Source organism: Natator depressus, chromosome 11 (assembly GCF_965152275.1).
Source record: "Natator depressus isolate rNatDep1 chromosome 11, rNatDep2.hap1, whole genome shotgun sequence".
Lineage (NCBI taxonomy): Eukaryota > Metazoa > Chordata > Testudines > Cheloniidae > Natator > Natator depressus.
This window is the reverse complement of record NC_134244.1, coordinates 33330551-33353255: the sequence shown is the minus strand read 5'-3', so window position 1 is coordinate 33353255 and position 22705 is coordinate 33330551. Positions and strand designations below refer to the sequence as shown.

At 40.4% G+C, this 22705-nt stretch overlaps 1 protein-coding gene across 2 annotated transcripts in view; it reads right to left on the bottom strand.

Moving 5' to 3' along the window:
- TANK (TRAF family member associated NFKB activator) overlaps positions 1–18483 on the bottom strand; it is a 35627-nt gene extending 17144 nt beyond the window's left edge. The window contains exons 1-4 of one of the 2 annotated variants that reach the window (XM_074967429.1): positions 18350–18483; positions 8931–9077; positions 5501–5609; positions 4373–4503 (exon numbers count right to left, since the gene is read on the bottom strand). In XM_074967429.1, coding sequence (XP_074823530.1) covers positions 4373–4503; positions 5501–5609; positions 8931–9029 — 339 coding nt within the window. In that variant the 5' untranslated portion in view covers positions 9030–9077; positions 18350–18483. Of the gene's footprint in view, positions 1–4372; positions 4504–5500; positions 5610–8930; positions 9078–18062; positions 18268–18349 lie in introns of those variants that run through there. The other variant, XM_074967430.1, reaches the window with a different exon arrangement.
- Between the last annotated feature and the right edge of the window lie 4222 nt (positions 18484–22705).

The window sequence follows — 22705 nt, the reverse complement described above, 5'->3', positions numbered from 1 at the left end:
AGCTGACAAACTGCTATCAATGACCTTATGGAACATTAACCATCTTTTGTCTGACTATTGATACGTTTACCAATAAGTGTCCCATTCAGCTTCAGAGGTCACCTGACTAATTCTGCTTTTCATCACTCCAGTGGTGCACAAAGGAGGCTTAAAGCTGTCTCAGACAGGCAGGTGCAGGAGAGTCTGCAGCTGGTATAAACCCAGCATATCAGCTATCCATTAGCTGCTCCCTCATCTCAGAGGTAGATGGAATGGAGGAGGCATAATGGGGTGGGAGGGGCTGGAACACACAGCACTCCACAGGACTGCCCCAGCTAGCATTTCTTAGAGTAGCCTCTCAGGCTGCTTTAAGTTACATGGGGGGGGGGGGGGGGGGCATTTCAGCCCCAGGATCAGGGGCACAGAATGGTGACTTACAGCACAATTCTTACCACTCTGCTTATGCTCTGAACAGCTCAGAACCTAGACCACAAAATAACTTATTGCAGCATAAAATTATTTTTGAGATTGATGCCCTGGCAGTGCCTGAGGTGTAGAAGCATTTCTTCCCCTCTGCTATAGCATCTAAAGTCCTGGAATATTTCTGGGAGGAATGTGAAGAGCATGGTAAATATGGGTGTTTTGTCTTGGTTGTGGAGTCAAGTATTCATGCTTCACAGATAAATTTACACTGATTCACATGGTACTGTTTGCCTTTGTGATGAGAGCTATGTTTAGGGGAGAGAAATGCAAGGTCTTCTTTGCTTGGGTTTCATGTAGTTTTGCCTACAAAGGTCATGGCTATCCTGGGGAGGTTTGGGCTGTGACATGAAAAGTGGACCCATGTCCTTTCTAGTTGATAAGATCTAACTGGGAAATACTCAAGACCATTCCTGGAATGGAATGAGATGGGATGTTGACCCCTTGGTCTCCTAAAGGGAAGCACTGACAAATAACTCTCTCTTAGTCCCTTTGATCATTCTTTACTGTCTCTGGGTCCTCATAATTATGCCAGTTATCACCCCCTCTAATCTCCTTTTCTGAGGGAAGATTGGTGAGAAGGCTGTGGTGAGGCAGTTCTGGATATAAAGGAGTCTACAGATTTCCATGACTTCATTCTGGTTTTAGCCTGGGTATGGTATAGAGAGACTGCACTAGTCTCTCTGGTCAATCCCCTTCTGGGATGTATGAAGATCATATCAATGATAGTTCTTTCAGACCTAGGAACTAAAAATACAAGTACTTAATGGTGAAAGGCTGACTATGAGGTATAGCTCGCACACCTGCAGATTCCAACAGAGAAGACAATGTTTCTCTTGAGAGGTATGGTTTTTCCTCTGCAAGAGGATCCAGACGGATATGTTGAGCAATGCTCATATGTCCCAAGGGCACGCTCAGGTATGGTTGTATAGGAATTATTCTGTCACCCCTCTTGATCAATGTATAAGAATGCTAATCTGGGAAATTTGTTTGAGTTACAATGTCAACAGATTGCAGATGAAAGAGCCGTGTTCTCAACAAGGGGTACACGTACCCCCAGGGGTACACAGAGGTCTTCCAGGGGGTACATTAATTCATTTAGATATTGGACTAGTTTTATAACAGGCTACATAAAAAGCACTAGCGAAGTCAGTACAAATTAAAATTTCATACAGATAACTTTATACTGCTCTAAATATTTATATTCCAATGGATTTATTTTATAATTATATGGTAAAAGTGAGAAAGCAAGCAATTTTTCAACAATGTGCTGTGACACTTTTGTATTTGTATGTCTGATTGTGTAAGCAAACACACCTCTCTTGAAGGCTAATTTGGAGCCACGAGACAAAGATCAGACTCCTGAAAGGGACACAGTAATCTGGAAAGGTTGAGAATCACTACTAGCCCTGGATAGTGCAACTGTCTATCTCTGAACATCTAAGCAAACATTTTGAACTGCTAGAAATCAGGGATTGATCCTGTACCCATTAAAGTCAACAACAACATTTCCATCAACTTCAGTGGGTACAGGATTGAGCCAAGAGAAAGATTCCAGTAGACCCAGGTGAAGACAATTTGCGTATTTAAGTGAAGTTCTAGGGAAGACCCGGGTAATTACATAACTGGGGAATGTTCTAAAACAGGGGTTCTCAAACTTCATTGCACTGTGACCCCTTTTTGACAACAAAAATTATGCTAGGACTGCAGGAGCGGGGGGACCAAAGTCTGAGCCTGCCTAAGCCCCGTCACCCTGGGGGAAAAAGCGGTGGCAAAGCCAAGCCCCACCTCCCCAGGCCAGGGGACCAAAGCCCAAGACCTCAGCCCCAGGCAGGGGGCCTGTAACCTGAGCCCTACCGCCCAGGGCTGAAGCTTTAGGGCTTGGGCTTTGGCCCCGGGCCCCAGCAAGTCTAAGCCAGCCCTGGCGACCCCATTAAAACAGGATTGTGACCCACAGTTTCAGATCCACGATAAATCTAAACACTAACTAGAGACAGAATGAGGGGACAAACTATTTTAAAATTTAAATACCACCACCATGGATTTACCCATACTGAATTTATACAGCTAGTGAATGAGACCGTTTTGCTAGGGATGTAGCAGAAAGGAGGACAATGGCTGTGGATATAGTTTACCTGTTTTTTGGGGAAAAAATTTGACAGGACATTTAAAAAAAAACAAAAACAAAAAAAAACACGGAAGTGAACTACCATACTTGGGTTGATGAAGAATCGGTGGTTCTACTGAAGACAGCGTTTATAAGAGAAAGCAATTTAGATTGGGCAGGGTGAAAAATGCAATACTAGGAGGATCAATTTTGTTCAATATATACCAAAGATCCATATTAAGTAAGCGATTAAATTTACAACGGATACACCTCTTACTCATGCACATCTTTTTGTAAATCAGAGAGATACCTGAATAGTCTACGAGCAGGTACCGATGGGTAGTTTGTGCCTCGAAAAGAAAGACAGTCTTGTGGTTAAGACACTGGACTAAAATTCAGAAGATCAAAGATCAGAAGATCATTTCCCAGCTCTGCCATAGACTTCCCATGACAGTGTAAGTACATCATATAATCTCCGTGTCTCAGGTCCTTATCTGAGAAATTGAGATAATTCAGCTTCCTTTCTCCCACTCCTTTTCGGTCTTATTTAGATAGATTGTAAGATCCTCGAGGTAGGGGCTGTCTCTTAATATTTGTACAATACAGATTACAATGAGACTTCAATCATGGTTGGACCTCTAGGCTCTACCAGAATACACATAATAATAATGAAATGGAAAGACCTGCAAAGATGTTCTGACAAGGAGTTAACTCTCCAACTAAATTCTACTCTCATTTTCTAATTAAATACAAAGAACTACCAAGGAAATTACATTGTGGGGTTACAAGTGCTAACCCAGAGGCAGAGACCATATGAGGAGGAGATTCTTATATGCTCCTTTCATTCTAAAATGTCCTAGTAACAATAAACTGAAAATGCTTATTTAAATAAAAAAAATCTCAAAATTAGATTCCTACAAGATAATTAGCAACTGTCACTAATCCGATAAAATGATTTTCAAATTAACACCTCTGATTAAAATGTGCTTAGTTCACCAAAATGCAGGATCACTTTGTCCATAGCTCAGATTTAGCAAACAAATCCCCAAATTAACTTTTTTAGTCTGAGCTTTTGGTTTTACAAGGTTTATTAAGACAACACTGTGGGGTCATGCTCAGACTGACAATTCAGCCTTATGGGATGTGCAAGCCCCAGAAAACGCAGCAGGCCAGCCAGTCCAGGGAAAGGATCAGCTTGGTGCACAAGGTCTGCTCTGGGTGTGGGAGCCTCATGTAAATCACTTCCTCCCTCCTGAACACTGCTGCTCTGTTCTCATCCCTGCCAACCTCAGTAGGTCTATGATGAAAACCCTTGTGTGGCTTCAGCCAGCAGCGGGTAGGGGAAAGGAATATATCCAGCCAGTTTTCGCAGCAAGTCACTTCTCACCCCAATCACTTGCTGCCACGCAGACTTGCCAAGTCCCCATCCCCACCCCGACGACTGCATTGTGACAGATTCTCATTACAGAAAAGGGGAGCTCCTTCTTGACTGTCACATACATGAGGTGAAGAAATAAGTGAGCAGACAGGTCCCCCCCCCCCCCCCCCCGAGTCAACATTATTCCCATGATCGACCCTGCCAAACAGCAACAGAGCTGGGAAAAGTGAAGCCCTATCCTCAACTGGTGGAAATCAGCACAGCTCAACCAACTTTGGTGCAGCTATGATAATTGACATCAGCTGAGGATCAAGTCCATAAGACCCTGGAAAGGGAGCAGTTCTGGGCATCTCTGAAAGCTCATTTCTCCATTAGAGCTTAAAAGCATAAATATAATAATCCCGTTAAAGACAATCAGGCTACTGTACCTTTAAAAGTTTCTCTCTTTGCATTGCTAGTTTGAGTTTTTCATGGAGCTGATCAAAAGTTAGATTAGGGGAGGTGTCATTTCTCCATGTTTCACTATCTTCAGACACTAGAATGCGGCCATGTGCGCTACCTGTAAAATAAAAACAGCTCTCTGAGCAACACTGCATTTTTTTCCACCACCAACCATGTTAGGATTTTTTTTTTAAATGCATCATATGAATTTGGTATTTTCACTGGGCCAAGTATCACTGCAGATACATATTAAGTTGATTTTAGTTTCCTTTATTGGATCTAGCATTAATCCAACAGAGGCCCAATTCTGCCCTCAAATCTCAGACGGATGGGCAAATCCAGCAATAAACACATATTCTTGAAAATAAAGCCATCAGCTTTGCTGGCATTTGTGAAAAGGAAAAGCATTAGACTAGTGTGAATAAATAAATATTCACAAGAGTGCTTTTACTGAAAGAGTTTTAATGGCCATTTTGCAAACTTTATTTCCATCATGTGTAGAATTGATTCAGAGAATTAAGAATGTTCACTGACAATTTGAACAGAAAGAGAAACTCCTGTTTATAAAGCTTAAGTAACCCAGTAAGTTAACAAAAGAGTGCCATGTAACTTAACTGACCCGTCACACAACATAAAAAGTAAACACCTATGGTACCCAGTTCTAGAAAAAACTATAGGCTAAAACTTGTTCACACAAATTATTCAAACAATTGTAATAAATATTCATAAAAATAAATCATATCCTGTTTGCAGATAATTTGTTACTACAATTAACAACTCTACTCACCCAAACTCCATTGGCTTCAAGCTGTACATTTGAACAAGCTGTACATTTTAAAAAAAAAAAAAAAAATCTTCAGGTTCTTCTCAAAGAACAAACAAAAAGGTTTCCAAAGATTTTTCATTTTATAAACAAGATTTGAAAATGCAAAAGTATGTTAAGACTATTTCTGTGTGAACAGAAGTAGTTATTTCCCTTAAGCACAGCATTACCGCAGAGTCCTTTTGTGGATACATATTGTAGAATCTGAAGCAATAAAGAAGTCAAAACTATTCTGCAGTACAATATATGATTAAAGAAAAGACATATAAAGCACACAAATTAGAGTACGTACCTTTGTTAGCATTCACAGGAGCCAACTGTGATTTAAGTTTTGTAATCGTACTTTTCTGAAACGCTATCTGTTCCTGCTGTTCAGATATTTGCTGCTTATAGTTATCTATCTGAAAATACAATAATTTAATTAGCATTAGTCTTATTTTGTTTTGATTAAGGGCTTCAATTTTAGCAGATACAGTTTATCAGCTTTCTTTTTGGGATGCCTGCGGCTACAATTTGTGCACAGAAACGCACAGTTTTCACCTGTGACAGGTCTAATTTTAAGTCTGTACTGATTGGAAAAAGGTAAACTACTAGATAAAACAAGATTGCTGTAACTCTTGGTTAACAGTGATGGTAGTAAATGTCAGGATAACGTTTATACGGGAGGCAATTTTCAGTCATAACCACAAATTAAAATGTGTTTTAAAATTAGGATTTGGATATTTATTTATTCTTTCACAGAATCTGTTAGTTACCCCAGTTATATCTATATAAGGACTCTATCAATTTAACTTTTCAGAAAATAAATCTAAATGTCTAAGTAAAGATTTTAGTTTTTTCAAACTTAATTTGAAACAATATTATAGTTCCACTCCCCATACCTGATGTTTGCTGTTTAACTAAAAAACACAAACCCAAACAAACCAGGAATAAATATACATGTCTATATTTAATACATCAAACTGTGTGTCTTTGCTAACTTTGCCTTCCAAGGCTCCTGGAAGAGGGATGGGGAGAAGGCCCAACTAGGAAAGAAAAGAATAGCTGCTCAGTGTTATTCTTCATCTAACTTTGCCTGATCTTTTCCCCTAGCTTGACCTGCCCTGTTAGAACCTAGAAGGGCACGGAGCTACTCCAGGTAGATGAATATTGGCCAGCCAGTTAACTGAACAACAATCAGCTACCATTCAGGTAGCTGAACAACAGGAATATTAAAATATATACATGATGGCACTAGCCCATTCTTGATAGTACAACACTAATAGTGCTGAAATTATGGGAGAAAACTTGTGAAATTCTAAGAAGAAAGTTTTAGGAGGATTATTTGAATTTTTACTGAAATTATGACACACATTACTGTACAGAGGGTGGGGGCAAGATTTGTTTAATGAGTTACTTCACGTTATTGTACTACTGTATTGGAAGCCTCACTAAGTTAAGAAGACTTATTGAAAAGTTGCACTTGTCCATACATCAAGAATAAACCTACAATCTGACTAAAGGTTACTCTGAAAGGCCAAGTAATTGTTGCAGTGAGCATTAAAAAAAAAAAGAAAAGGAAAAAAAAAGTGGTCATAGAGCAGTACACTCCAGCAACTATAAAAGACCTCAGGAAGCAGAAAAATCACTGAAAACCAAATTGAAAATGTACAACAGCAATGTCTTGTCAACACTTCTGTACAGAGCACAGACATGACAGCTAAAACAGACAGAAGAGAAGATGCTTTTGACAGCCAGTGTGCACAAATTATTCTTTGAGTCAGATGGCAGCAACAAGTTACCAACTAGAAGATCTGCATGACAACCAACTATCCATCTGTACCAAACACCATCTGGCCAAGATGACTCTGGCTTCTGTGTGTTTGACATGGCTCCCAACTCTAGAGACTGGTAAAACAAGTGGCCTACCAGTAACTTCAGTAAACTGTTAACAACAAAATAATGGACAAGCCAACAAAGTGCTAAGGCTATGGAGTGAACAGAGAAAGAGGAAGGAAACATTAGAGCAAGCAACATATGTAGGTCATCCAAAATAAACAAACAAACATTAATGTTTGGTAAAAACCTACAGTTTCTATAGGTTGACTTCCCTTAGGAAATACTTTTACCTTTAATGGTTCTTTTCTGCAGTCAGAGAATCTGATTGCTGAAGGTTGATTAGGGCAAAGACAAGTTATTATGAACACTTTATGGAAGATCTGTGTATTGCTTGTCTCTAAGCAAAAGAGAAATGCACAACAAAATCCCATAGAAATCTGTTTCAGTCACTGTAGAATACTCACAGTCTCACCCATTTGTTCCTTATGTTCCAATTTTCCACTGAGCTTTAGAAAGGCTGTTCCATAAGCATGTATTTATTTTCTTGTTTTGAGTGCAGCATATGTATCCAAAGAGGACAAAATTAAGTTTATAATTTAGCAATTAATTTCAAAGAACGCAGAGTTAGAGTTTAGGAGCTTCTCAGTTGTGTTGAGAGAGCGAGAGCCCCAGTCCAGAACAGCAAATAGCTTGCGGGTAAGGCACGCAGCTAGCATGTGGGTGATCCAGGGTTCAAGCATCTGGTCTTTGACTCAGGCAGAGAATGCACTTGAACTGAGGTCTCCCACATCCAAATAAGTGCTCTGAGCACCAGACTATTCTGCGGTGGGACTTTTTTGGGGGAGGCAGTAGGGAGGGTTACTGGATTTCAGAATAAAGTGTGCTCTCTGGCAGACACTCTCTTACCCCCAACTCCATTACTTCCTCCCTCTGAACTGTAAGTTAATTTAGGACTCATGTTGCTCCAGACAGGCCCGCACCATAGCGCCTCCATTGAACTGTGTGTGAACTGATGGACAATGGAGTCTCTCATTCAAGAGCAGGATTTGAAATGCTCTAGAGATCCCTGTGTGCTAGGCAGTATCACAATGCCACAAACTGCTGCTTTTGCAGAGTATTGGACTGCATGTGCGGCTAGCAGCTCCAGACAACTCATGGAAATGTTGTTGGGTCCAACATGATGGTTGCAATATATCCTTGTAAATGCTTGTTCACATCATTCCAAAATCCTGAAAAACCCAAAATGCTACAAACTGTTCAGAATCTTCCTTGAACCTCCCTCTTCACTGCTTCATTGTTGGATAAAAGGACATAAGTATACAGTTTGACTCCTGTATTTTAAAAAGTGGTAATATTAAAACAACTTGTACGTTAATTAAAAATACTTATGTGCTTGTACAGCATCTAGTACAGTGACCAAAGACCCCAATATCTCAATTATTAACAACTTATAAGGCACATCTGTGTGTCAGGTAAGTAACAATATAAATAACTGTCTGAAAGACCTTCAGATTTCCCTATCAATTTGTTGTAAAATAAGAGTAAGATAAATTAGATTTAATATTTTCCATGAAAGATGCTGTCTACAGAGATACATTTACATTTTTAAAGAGCTCCCTGATTATCTTCCGGAGACAACACCTTTCCCACACCTAAAACCACCTCAAAATTACAAATAAAAAATTAAAGACATGCCAGATGATACATACGCATATTGGGAGTTTCTTCCCCACACCATAATGTGCTATTCTTTGATTTAGTAGTTTGTTTTTTTAAACTGCAATTTCTATCTTTAACAAGATGCACTGAAATTTCAGTTGCTGAAGTAAAGCAAAACTGAAGTCTCCACATTTACTTTGATTCTCAACAGAACGGATAGCTTTAAAAACAAAAACAACACATACTTTTTGCTGCAGTTCTGTCACAGCATGGTCTTTATCCATGCATGCCTGTCGAAAGGCTTCATAAGCTTTATTAAGCTGCTCTCCAATATTTTTATCCATACTTCCCAGCACTGTCTCATCACTGAAAAGATGGACAAATTAACAGACCTGAAAAGTGATCAGAAAAAAAGGATAGTTAATTAACAAAGGTAAATTTGAGAGACAAGGTGAGTGAGGGTAATATCTTTTATTGGATCAACTTCTGTTGGTGAAAGAGACAAGCTGTCGGGCTACACAGAGCTCTTTTTCAGGATTAGGGAAGGTACTCTGAGTGTCACAGCTAAATACAAGGTGGAACAGATTGTTTAACATAAGTAGTTAGCACATATTCCAAAAAAAGGGACCATGCAAGGTAGAGTGACCCATTAACACCTCTGCAGTGATAGGACAAAAAAAAAAAAAAAAAAAAGGGGGGGGGTGTGGGGTTAGTGGGTTACAGATTGCTGTAATAAACCATAAATCCAGTGTCTTTGTTCAGTCCATGATTTTTAGTGCCTAGCAGAGTTATGAATTTAAACTCCCAGGCTCATCTTTTGAAAGTGTTGTGCAGGTTTGAGGATGAGGACTGACAGATCACTTTATATCGGACTTCTTTGTGAAAAAAGTGTTCACCCACAGGTGATGGGATGTTTGTGTCTTTTATGGTTTTCCTGTGTGACAATCACTACGCTCTCGAATGAACTCACACGGAAAAATGAAAAAAGACAAAAACATCCCATCACCTGTGGGTGAACACTTTTCACAAAGCCATCACTCTCTCTGACCTATCAGTCCTCATCCCCAAGGGAAACCTGCACAACACTTTCAAAAGATATGCCTGGGAGCTTAAATTCCTAATTCTGCTAGGTACTAACAAAGACACTGGATTTATGGCTTATTAGACTAATCTGTAACCAACTAACCTCTCCTTCCCCTTTTTGTCCCACCACTGCACAGGTGTTAACAGCACATATTCAAGGTGGAGAGTGGCCAAACTACTTATACTAATCAATCTGTTCCACCTTGTATTATTAAACAGACACTCACAATACCGTTCTTCTTCCCTGCTGAGCTCTGTGTAGCTTGAAAGCTTGTCTCTCTCATCCACAGAAGTTGGTGCAATAAAAGTTATTACTCCACTCACCTTCTCTCTCTAATATCCTGGGACTAACACTAACACTGCATACAAAAGGTAAATTTGTAATTTTATCATGTCACATAACAACTTTGCATCAATCACTTAAAACAATCAAGTACATGGGACAAATTATCAAAATCACCCAGTGTTATGGTCCTGCCCATGCAAACACTTAGGGTGTAAGTGTGGGCCTGAATCAAGGCTTAATGAAGTCAGTTTGGCTTTGGTTCAAGCTATATATGCACATGCATAGTGCCACTGTGTTATTCATGTTTAAGTGTTTGAAAGACTGAGTGATTGTTGAAATCAGAAAGTTGATGATATACAACACACAAGTGTTGAGGATTTTAATGATTAATCAACTGTCCAACCACCAGAAAGTTTTCTATTATGGAACAGAAAAATAAAAATCACCATGTAAACAATATCACATGGACACATCCCTTTCCTGTCATATCTAAGAATACCCAATATAAGAAACACTACAATGAATTTCACAACACCTTTTATCTACAGGCTAACAATACCAAGCAGCGAAATCTAGCAAAAAACCTCGGACCTGCTGTATTAATTTAGATGGAATAAGTGGGTCAGAGGTGTTAACATTCAAAGGTGTTAAACAAGGTCCGGGGTTTTTGGTGTACAGAGATTTCAGTCTGCTGAATGCCATGACAAATATGCCATTGACATTTTCTAAACCATTTATTAAAGATACAGAAAAGTAGTAAAAACAGTTAAAGCATTTGAATTGTAAAATATTAAGTAAGGCTTTTATTTTAACAACATTCTTGTTCCCTTTAGCTGGAGAGCATTAGAAGAAAAGAGTCTCTGGTTGACAGTCTTTTAGAAGGTATTAAAGATTGTACTAATTGTCTCTTTGGGTAAAAGAGAAGTTAGTTGGCATGAGCTGGAGCTGTTGCTGCTAAAATCCAATCCTGTTTCATTTTAGGTGGTGTTTGGGATTCAGTTGGAGCTGGTAGGCGTGGCAATATCATCTGGAGCCCTCATGCTGGCCTGAGCTGGTCATGACATCCCTCAGGATTAAGATAAAGACGGTCTGGGGTCCCAGGTGATGGGGAGAACAGAAGGGAGCAGCAGCCGCCACGATGGGGAAACTTGTTCCAGTAGCCTCTATTTGTTTCCTGCCCCATTTTATTTAAGGGCTTAAAAAGGGTGTAATGGGTGGAATAGCCCATCTCCTCATTATATGTCAACCACTTAGGTCTAATATGACACAGCAGTTTTGGCTTATTAATTTCCAGACTTGTATTTCCTTGTTTACAAAATCTGACATGTTTAACAGTCTGACATATTATTAAGCTTTGTTGTTTGCACTAATCTAGTTTTTCTGTTGGTTTTCTTGCACCTATTTTTAATCATTCTTTATTGAAAATAACAATCTACTTTCCATGGTAAATTCCTAAGCAGGCAAAAGTTATGGACCAATTGTCACAACAGACCTTTCTCCATATATTGGGATGTGTAACTGTAGGGGCTGGAGGGTCGGGGGTTAGACAACTCTGATTACTTTAAAGAGGCACACCTGAGAGGAATCAAGTGATTTCCCCTACAAATAGTAACTGGCAGCTGCAATGATAAGATGTAGTTTGTTGAGGAATGAGAGACTGCTAGGAGTGAGCAGGTGCAGACAGAAGATTGGGACTAAGACTCCAGCCGGGTAGGGCTTCATAGTGGCCTGCCAAAGCAGGAAAGGCCTGGGAGGGGTAACAGAAATGTGTTTGGTAGAGTTTGAGTTAATCTTCTGTGAATAAACCCAGACCCCCAGGAGGAGTATTTTGAACATACACTTCTTCTATGTAATGGACCGTGAAGAGGGGAGAAACAGAGGCAGGGTACTACAGAGTGACCTCTGGCCATAAGGGGGTTCTCTGGAGGCAGCCAATTCTGTTACAGGATGTCTATTGTATGTAGTGAACAGCTCCAATACCAATTCTTAGAGCTGAAAATCAGTGACCCCTCCTCCCCCAAAACACAACAGTTTCCAGGACACAACTAGGGCAGATTTCTATTTCAGACAGAATGAAACATAATGCCATAAATCTTTTGCTTTGACAATTATTATTTTTATTAAAGGAAAACTTATGTTCCTGAAGCTTGTGGAGGAATCTGGATGTAGTCCTAGAGAGGGTGAGCCAGGAAAAGGGGAACAGGGATGTGCATCTTCCCACCACTGAACCTTTGGTGGGAAATCCCAAAAAACACTAACCACTTCAAAGTGCAGTTTTTGGTGGGGGTTTCTTTTGTGGCATGCGCTCCATGCAGTAGAACCTCAAAAAGGGGGTGGTTGTTTTAGAGGCAGTAGTGGGTCTTTGCTGTGAGACTCTATTTGAGCAGCGCAGTAGGCCTCTACACTGATGCCCCTGGCTTGGGGAAGAAAATCAGATCCTGTGGTTTTGAGGGTTAGGCCAGTTGTGTCTTCCACTAAATTCATGTTAATGAGGTGGCTGGAATGACAGCTATTGCTACAGGAATTATGACATGAAAATTAAAACTTAAATTTCAAATGAATTGGAAATCAGAAGATGCACCTGAGTCACTGTTCATATCTAAATACAGTTTATAATCAGAACACCCACATTCAGCATGACCATGACTTAACAGTGTTCCTGCCACTGCAGAACTTTTCTAACATTCTTTTTAGATGTTAAAGAGTGAGCTTAGGCAAACTTTAAATGAAACTTCAGTTCAGTAACACAGAAGCGGAAGTATTATTGTAGAACACAATCCCTGCTACATCAAAGCAATTATGCTCCTGGTAAGCTTCAAAGCAAGGAGACTCATGGGGAGATAAGGCAGAATACACAAGGTAATCTTTCATACTAGAAATGTTTCAAACAAACAATTTATGCTTTATATAAGGCTTTTATTAGGGAAAAATCATCAAGTTCCTTATCTTCCTAATAGAAGAATAGAAAACAGTCTGGCTTTACAGATGTGAAACTAGTAAGATGACAAGAGGAAGACGTCAGTATGGGAATTTTTAGTAACATATGACTATCTAAGCTATGCTACCATGGAAAGAAAACAGTACATTTATATAAACTGAATGGGATACTAGTTTAAAACTGTACAAGTTAGCAGGCTGAAAAGGTGACATATGCTTTGGCCATCTATATTCTTGTGTTTATATACACAAGAATATATACAAGACCTGAAAAGGCAGGATACAACATGCATGGATGCATGCGACTGTGATAAGGAGAATCACAATTCTGTGATTATTCCTTGGTGAGCAACCAGCAACAAAGTGGACAGTTTAATTAGTGCTGCAGTCCTTTATGGGGGAATGCTAGTAGTCTTATCAGGAAAGGAATTAAGTACAAGTAGATGTGGGACCAAATTTTCCAACAGGGCTCAGCGCACACAAAACCCCCCTCAAATTTTCAAAAAAAAAAAAAAAAATCTCAGCTCTCAGTTAGACAACTAAATAAAGTAGGCAAACTTTCAAAAGCAATCAGCTGGTCTCCTTGTTCTTAATAAGAGGTGCTGGGTTTTGAATGCTTTAAGACTGTCACAGTTGTGGGTGTTGAGCCCTTCTGAAAATTCTGGCCATATAGGCTAAGTCCTCAGCTGGTGTAAATTGGCATAGCTCCATTAAGTTAAAGAACCACAGTGTTTTACACCAGCCAAAGAACTTGGCTCAGTATTTTTAAGACTGTTATATTTATGTCCTATCAGCTCTGAGAGTCACTCCAACACTGAATATAAATAACATTTCATTACAAATATGCTAACAGGTACAAACACACACATTGTGTTTTGTATCAGAGAAAGGAAATACACATTACATAGCATTTATGGTAGCTCTCTCTTCAAATTACAATATCACCTACGGTTGTGGTTGCTTCAGCTACCATAGCTAAATAAGGTCAAGGTAGGTCAGTACTTACATAGAAGATAGGAAAAACCCAGGTGCTGCAGGAAATGGTGTTGGCGATTCAGAAGGTGGCACTACTGCCTCTGAGTCAGTAAATTAACCATTCCCCCAGCATGGTAGTCAGATGTTACACAATTTTTGTATTGATCTAATTTTTCTTAATTCAGGGGTGTGATCTTTTACTGAAATAGTTCTCAGTGCAATCCCTCCTGTTGACATAGGTATAAAAGTATAAAGGTTCCTTATACTAGTATAGCTCTTTCCCCTTCCCATATGGGGAATAAAATACTTTTACACCGATATAGTTGTGTCCATATGGGGGGGGGGGGGTGTATAACTGGTACAGTGAAAGCAGTACCGTGTGTATGTAGACAAGCCCTCAAACTGCTTCAAGGGTCATCTTTCAGCTGAAGTGTGAACCAGAAACCTTAACTGTTGGGTATGTATCTTGTATCTGTTCTAATTTGTTTTATTTGAACTGTTCTTTTAAATGGAGAGAAGATCTCTTCTCTGCTGTAGAGGCTGTATCTATTTTGTGATCAGATGCATACCAAAGAGGAGAGACTCACTGGGTGCTCCCTTGCTGGGACCTCACTCTTGTTCTCTAGATATAAAATATAGATTATTGTGTCTGTAGAGGTATTGGAAGAAAAACAGTATCTGATCATTAAATCTCACAAGTATCTTTCACAAGAATGAAGGGTGACAGCAGCAGTGACCGTGCCGTGCGTATAATTACATTCTGCCTACCTAAACTTCCCACTGTACATGCAGTTGAATATTGTAATTCTTCTCACTGTTGTGGAGTACTTCTGAGTGCTGTTGAACTGGATGAATTTCAACCCAGAAGTGACTGCACTTTTGTAGCAGGTGAAGCTATTTCTATATACTCGTTCTGAAGTACTTGCGGATATTTAGGAATAAAAGGCACCATGTGGATGTAAGATTATAATAATACAAGTAGCTAGGTGTGATTGTGGGCTATGATGGGCATCATGGGCACCATGTCCTCCACCAATGCAACATAAGGGCAATGCATACTACCCCAAGGCATCTTGTGTAATGTACACTATTTCTTCCCCTTCCCAAAGATTAGCAGTCTTCCTCTAAATGGAATATGTTCTCACTGTAGTCTATAGATGGGCAGGCAATTAGCTGCCTAACTTACAGGAAGTGAAAAAGGAAAAGCATTGTTAAAAATCAGATTTACTGAAAGTGTGCTCTTATGTTCCTGAAAGGCTGGCACAGGACAATGAAACTGTTTTTATACCTTTTTGTAACTTCCCTCAAGTCACCCAACAGGTTGTTAGGCAAACTGTTGTGAGTTATGTCTTGTACTAAAAAAAAAAAAAAAAAAAAAAAAAGACAACTGGTTTTAATGGAGTTTGAAAGAATTGTGAACAGAAGAAATCTAAGTACAGGAAGATATGGTTTTTAGCTTTAGATGACTCACATTCTGTACAAAAACGAAGACCCTTTAGATTGATTGTTTCCAAAATACCTTTAGCCTAGTCTCTTGCACTTGCGCAGTAAAGTTCATCTAATTCTCTGAGGCAGTAACACAATGACTAGAGATGTTAAGTATTGAGACTTACCATTCAGGACAAAGTATTGAAGGTAGGGGGCCAGGTCAGCCACCGGTGTAAATCAATGTAACACCATTGAAGTCAAGACAACTACAGTGATTTACACCAGCTGAGATCAGTCTCCTTATGTACTGTTTAATATTTAATTAATCACTCAAGTCAGAAGACTAGACAGCACTTAATGAACCCTAGAAAAAAATCACCTGAGAAATCTTGGCCTTTTGAGGCATCACTTTACCAACACTGATACCTGCTGCTGGGGGAGGACTGAGAAATCTCCCTTGAAGACTCATTCTGGTCTCAAAGCATGAAGGGAAAGGCTACCAAGTAGAGCTAGGCAGGAAACAGTTTATGTCCAATCCATATTTTTGAGAGAAGATTTCTCATCCTGAATCTTAAAACATCACTCTCATTTTCCTTAAAAAAAAAAAAAGCCTTTCAGCCTAACAGACTTAAATTTCTAAATAAAGAGCTGTTTTGAACTGGAAAACTGGAAACTTTAATTTTGAAAATGTCAAAACAAGACATTTTGACAACATTGATGCATTTCAAAAAGCTTGAGTCATGAGATTGACAATTTTTTTTTGTTGAAAAAATGCCAAATTCCAGACCAATTTGTTGAAACTGACCAATTTTACTATCAATCTTCCCCCCAAATAGTGTTAATGGGAGGTGTCAGAGGAGATGACACAAGGAGGACAAGTCATGAACAGGGCCCTCAAAGATTTAGAGCAAGCATGCACAGTTCTGGATACTTGTCTGATCCTCCAAACTTTGAGTTTGTGCCCCCTCCCTTAATTACAATATAATCACAGCACAGAGGGAGCAATACAAAATGCTACATACACCATATGCATCTGTTGTATTGCATTTGCCAAACAGTATCATCTAACAGTGTTAAGTAGCTTTTACATCCCTGTACAAACTCTGTGATCATGTAATTAAATATTTATTGAAATGCATATGCCGAAGAGGGGGGAGTTAAGGTCTATGTGACATCCATAAGGCCCAATCTTCGCAGGTGAACTGCTGCACCTACATGGAGTCCCAGTTGGGCCTTGGTAAGTATTTCCTGTTTAAATACACAATCATGTTTATGTAGGTCTGATGACACTGCTCTCCTACAGGATGGTACAATATCATGCAAAATATATTACAATAAGAAATGGCTACATGTACCAGGACTAGTAAGTTATAGTTTTAACAAAACACTGGAAAGTGCTCAGATACCATGGTGACAGGCACAACACCACACATTATGAGAGAGGAAACAAAAGATACAAGAGCCTATGGCCATCTGCACACATGAGACTCCGACTGATTTCAGTTGTTGAAAGCAGCATGTTCCTTAATGCTGTGCTATGCTGTTCCATTAATAGTACCACTACACTGACAGCCATTCGGCATATTATAAAGAAGTAGAAACAACAACTTAGTTTGTTACTATTTATATATGTATTACTTCATATTCCAGCATACTGATAATGAAGATGTACACCATGAGTGTCCTTGCCAGCAATTTCTCAAAAGCCTTCTTAAAATGTTTAAAAACAAATTTATCAAATTGAGTGTATACACACCCCCTTAATGCTAAAAGGTTCACATCAGAATATTGGTGCCGTTCCAGCAACAAACACTTCTCTACATTTCATCTACTTTTCGATGTAGTTTTCTTCCATGGGAATATTTTTTTAAAATTACTTTGCCACAACCAGACCACCACTGAGAACTGGTGAAGCAGCTGAAGTCATTCAAAAAAAGTTGAGGGGTTGTCACTGTAGATGGGCACTTTTCTCCAAAATGCCTGATTTTACACCACCGCTAGTGAGAGCGAAATCATACCCAAAGCCTCTAGTGCCGTGACTCTGCCTTGTTGTGAACAATGCTGAGGACCTCTGTTCTTAGGTCTTATAAATACAGATTATTGTTACTGTTGATTAATTTTATGGTAGGTTCCTTTAAAAAAATTAATTGAGCAAAGAAATCACAAGACAGGCCCCCAGTTTAGGTCCAGAAAAAGAGTCGTGTGATGAAAGTCCCTCCCCCCATATTTCTTGCAACAGAATTTTCCCCTCATGATCTGAAAAATCTCCCATTCATTCACCCTGTCCCACCCACCTGTGCTCAGCCCCTGCAGAATAAAGCCACCTGTGGAAGCTACCGGAGCTGGGGGGGGAATCGTTTTCTCCCATGACTGGCTCACAGAGCAGTGAACAAACCCTCCCCGCCCTGGGACCTCTGCAGCCGCTTCTGAACACAGCCCCCGCCTGTCAGCCCCCACAGAACAACTCCCCCTTCGCCCGCGCCTGCCCCAGACAAGCCAAGCAGCCCGCTCGTCTCCCTGCCCCTGGCAAACCCAAAACAGGGCCCTGGCGGGACTCACGAGCACCCCGAGTCCCCATCCCCCTTTTCCTCCTCCCCAGGCAGGCACTTCACTTCCGTCTTTCTGTCAGGATCTGCAGGGCTCCCCCCAGGCAGGCTGCCCTGGTTACCTGTGTGCGAGCTTCCGAATAGAGGGGGAGAGGGGCACGAGTTGCCCCCAAACCGGGGGCGGGGGCCCAAGGGCTGAAGGAGACGCAAGCCGACTGTAAATGCGAGAATAAAACGAAGAGGAGCGAGCGGCCGCGGAGCAGCTCGCCGAGTGGCTTCGGGGGCGTGCGGCTGGCCCGCTCAGAGCTGAGCTGAGCTGCGGCTACGGCTGCGACGCGAAGGCCGCGCAGGCCTCGGCTGCTCTGCCCAGCAGGACAAAGACAACGGCTGAAAAGTGAGTTAAACTTACGAACTCCTCGGGGCTCAGGCGGCGGCGGCACCTCTCCCTGGAGCTGTGCAGGAGCAGACTGCTCTTCCCTAGCCTCACTCTCTTTAACCCAGGAACCAGCATTTACTTCCTGTGGTGTCCCACACCAGCCCCAGCCCATGTGACAGCATACGGGCGAGCATCACAGCTCTGCCCTTTCCCCCCAGGTCAGAGGTTACCAGCTGCTGGATGGTTAAACCAGACATAACTTCAAATGTTAGTAACTGTAGCAAACACACACTTTGTACTGCAACGTGGACGTTAAAAGATCCCCAGTAGCACTTTCCTTAAGAACAGGAGAAAGACTGTTTCAGTGCCTTTAGCCGTCTCTCCTCCATTCACTTTTGTGCAGTATTATGTGCCAATTTTCTGCCTGTTTGTTACCCCCCACTCCCTACCAAAGTGGCTGCACTTTGATGCCCAATGGAGTGATTCCTCTGTTCATGCCGTTTGTAAAGTTGCATATGTGTGATAAATGTATGAGATTATAATACATTGCAGTTCCAGAGAGCACCTTTCATCCAAGGATTTGAAAGCATCTTTTGATCCTGTGTATTGGTTTAGGGTGACTCTAAACTTTTCCACACAATTAATTTTGGCAAATAATTCTGTTTCTCTAAGTTGCACTGCACTGTCGCTTTTTGAAAATAACATTAGAAAATAAGCTAATCAATCATTTCATGTACATGTTAATTATGGATGAATAGTAATCAACCAGAGCCAAGGTTGCAACTAAGTTCTCATTATAACCTTGAGTTGCCTCTGCCTCATATACTGCTCTCTCCAGCTCCTGTAGATCTCTTTTAGGACCTCGGGGGAGGGGAGGAGACTAGACCTGGGAGAAGATCTGGGTCATCCCCCAATCTCCTTCCTCTGTCCTTCCTGATGTCAGCAGGAGGGAAGGATACCCCCCGGTAAGCCTCAGGAAAGTCATTGGGTCCCATACATATTCCTCTTGGGAAGCTACCCAGTGACCTTAGGAGGTGAATCAAGGGCCACTCTGACCCACACCATCCCCTGCCCCTCTGAGCCTTGGGAGGCTCACGGAGGCCTATCCTCAGTCTCCCACAAGGTTAGTTAGTCCATGATAAAACAATTTTTACTGATAAGAGGCTGACAACTCTGTTTTTGCCCATTTAGTGCTACTATGGCTATGAAGACAGCCACAAGGAACCTAATTAGTCTTTGAGCCCTCCTCAGGTGAGGCCCTCACAAGCCTCCTAAAGCTTGCTAAAGGTTCTCTCCCATTACAGACCCCTGGGCATCTACAAGAAAGGGGGAAGTAGGCTCTCAATTTCCTCCATCGGGGCTTTAACCATCACCAGACATAGAAGGCTCAAATTCTCAAGCAATTTAATTTGGGGGTGGGGAGGTATATAAAGCTTTTTATGGTTTTTTGTTTGTAAAGTAAAAAAACAAGATTTTTTTGTACTGATTCAGTCCTGCCACCTATGTCTGTACTTCAGCATTCTGCTCTTCAGCTCCAATTTGTCTGCTCATGAAAATGACCCCAATAAGTAGCTGAAATGACAGAACTCCCGAGCTGCTGTATTCAATTCAAGCTGTGCTAAATTTAATACAATTTAAGCCACATTAAAAACAGGCTAAGTGTGTCATAAATCAAATAATGTTATCTGACAACAGTGAAGATAATCCAGTATGTATTCAGCTGGTGTAAATTGTCATAGCGCTATAGATGTCAGTGGAACTATGACAATGTATACCAGATGAACAGCTTCCTCAGGGTATGTGCTGTTGGTTTTACAAGAAACAGAAGTTCTCTGCTCAAACTCTAATACACTCAGTACAAGTTTCATGTTAATTTATTAAAGCTGCCAGAGCAAAAAGTAACATCCATTTAGAATTTTTTTCAATTCATAAGAATGGCCATACTGTGTCAGACCATAGGTCCATCTAGCACAGTATCCTGTCTTCTGACAGTGGGCAATGCCAGGTGCCCCACAGGGAATGAACAGAACAGGTAATCATCCATCCCCTGTTGCCCATTCCCAGCTTCTAGCAAACAGAGGCAAGGGACACCAAATACATGTACATTATTCTTCTATTTAGCACCTTGTCAGTAATATCATTTTGTGATATGCCACAAGGAAAGCTAGTCTTTCCTCCTTGATCCATATTTAGCATTATTTTTCTCTTTCCCCAAGCATGATTTGATATATAAGGTGGTACATGCTGTACAAAGGCCTATCCTAATTTTCCTCAGAAATCTCCAACTTCTTAAGTAAAAATCTAGTTCTATAGCCTTTCTAAAAAGAAAAGTAACTCTAAAATCACAGTGTAAAATCTATACATTCTAACAGGATTACTGGAAACCAGGGGTGTGAAAATATTTTGGTGGAGAAGGCCAAGTTCCATTTTTCATTATGGTCCATGGGCTAGGATATAAAAGTAGAACTGGGCCTTTGGGGAGTTAAGACAGAGGCTCCAGCCAGGTAGGGCTGGGGTGTGGCCTGTCAAAACAGGAAGAGCTGGGAGGAAAAAGAAAAGTCCATTTGTGTGGACTTTTTGATGGGCTTGAAAACTTTAGTTTGAATGTTTGTTAATTTAATAAAGTTAAACAACTTAAGAAGGGATGGGAATGGATTGTTTGAGTTTCTTGAACAGTCCAAGATGGGATACTGAGGCAGGCTGCCTGTACTGTGACCTACAACATAAGGGAGTGTATTGGGGGCAGTGGGCCCACTACAACCTTATTTCACATTTAGCATCACTCACTGGAAGAATATATTCCCCTATACGATCACGGATATTTCTGCCCTTTGTTTCTTTTCCCCATCTCACTTTCTCTTTTTCTCTTCCTCTTCTTCTTCACTGTATTTGTGCCTCCTCTCCTCTTCCCTCTGTACATCCTTCCCTGCAGCAACTCCCACTAGCTATGGGCTTCACTCCCACATCAGTATTTGACACTATCATTAGTGATATTCAAGTGGCATCATTTTAGTAGTAACGTCACAATGAGATTAGTGTGGGTGGAGGAGTTCACATTTCTGAAGTGTTGTTCCAGGCTGCCTGCAGTCTTATTTGTTATACTTGGTCTATGTTTGGAAGTTGTTCTTTGTGGCTCACATTCTGCACAAACTGAATAGGTCAGACAGGCCACATAACTACTTCAAGTGGGCTGCAGCTGGCCTCAGGCTGGGTGTTTGACACCCCTGCCATAAAGGACAGTTTAACAAAAGATACAAATACTTCACTCTGGGGTCAACATACAAAACATATTATTGTAGATAACATCAGTCAGGCTACTGCCATTGTAAATCAAGTAGCAATAAATTGTGGGGTAGAACTTACTACACATATGTTTGCAATGCAATATAACTTCAGGAAGATTAAATTTAACTATTAGTTTAAGGATGATCCTTCATGAGGTTTTATTGCTCATACATGAATTGGCCTCTACAAATCAACTTTCAGAAGCTGAAAGGTTAAAATGTTTCTCCAAGCTTCTTTATGTATCCACATTTTCAAACACTAGGTGGCCCACGTCAGATGTTTAATTTTTTTCCCCAGGACTATTAACTTTTACAGGGAAAGCATAGTACATTGTGAGGCGCAGACACAGCTTTTGGCATTGTATGAATTGAGAAGTTGGCGTTACTCTGGATATTCACAGAAAGGTAATTATCAGACTAAGAGAGGAGACCAAATCTAAAGTTTGGTCACAGAATTAACATGTCAGAATTAAAGAGAGGATCTACAGTACGTTGATGCAGATGGAAAGTATCACCTCTGGGCTGGAGAAAGAGAAAGAGTTGTGGAGCAATTTAAATGAATCTGTAGAACTGTTATAAGATAGAGGAGACTAACTTTTTTTCTGAGAAAGTAGTAATCTGTAAACTTTAGCTATATGTAACATAAATTTGGTTTTGGTTTTGCATGGAATATTTTCATAGCAGACACAAATGCACAGAAGGCTTGAGTTCCAGAGACTAGCTAAACAACAGTTATCTTTAAATGCAATTTAAAAAAAAACAACCTTGGTGTAATCTATAGTAATAAGGCAAAGATGAGTACAATTACAGTATTTACGTCTCCTCTTGCAACCTTACGATAGCAATACAGTAAGACAATAAAGATCATAATCTGACATTGTTTAATTATTTCAGTTTGACTGCATGCAGTCTTTTGCCTATAAGCTATAGCAGCTAAAGTTTTTGATTACCTTGTAAGTAATCTCTTTAAGAATATTTTTCTTCGGTCACTTTCTTCAGTAACAAGATAGGCAATTTTTATGTAGTCTGGAAGCTTTATCAACAGGATTTTGAAATGCAGCTCAGTCAGTCTCCTATATTGATTATGACTGACGATAGCTGGGAA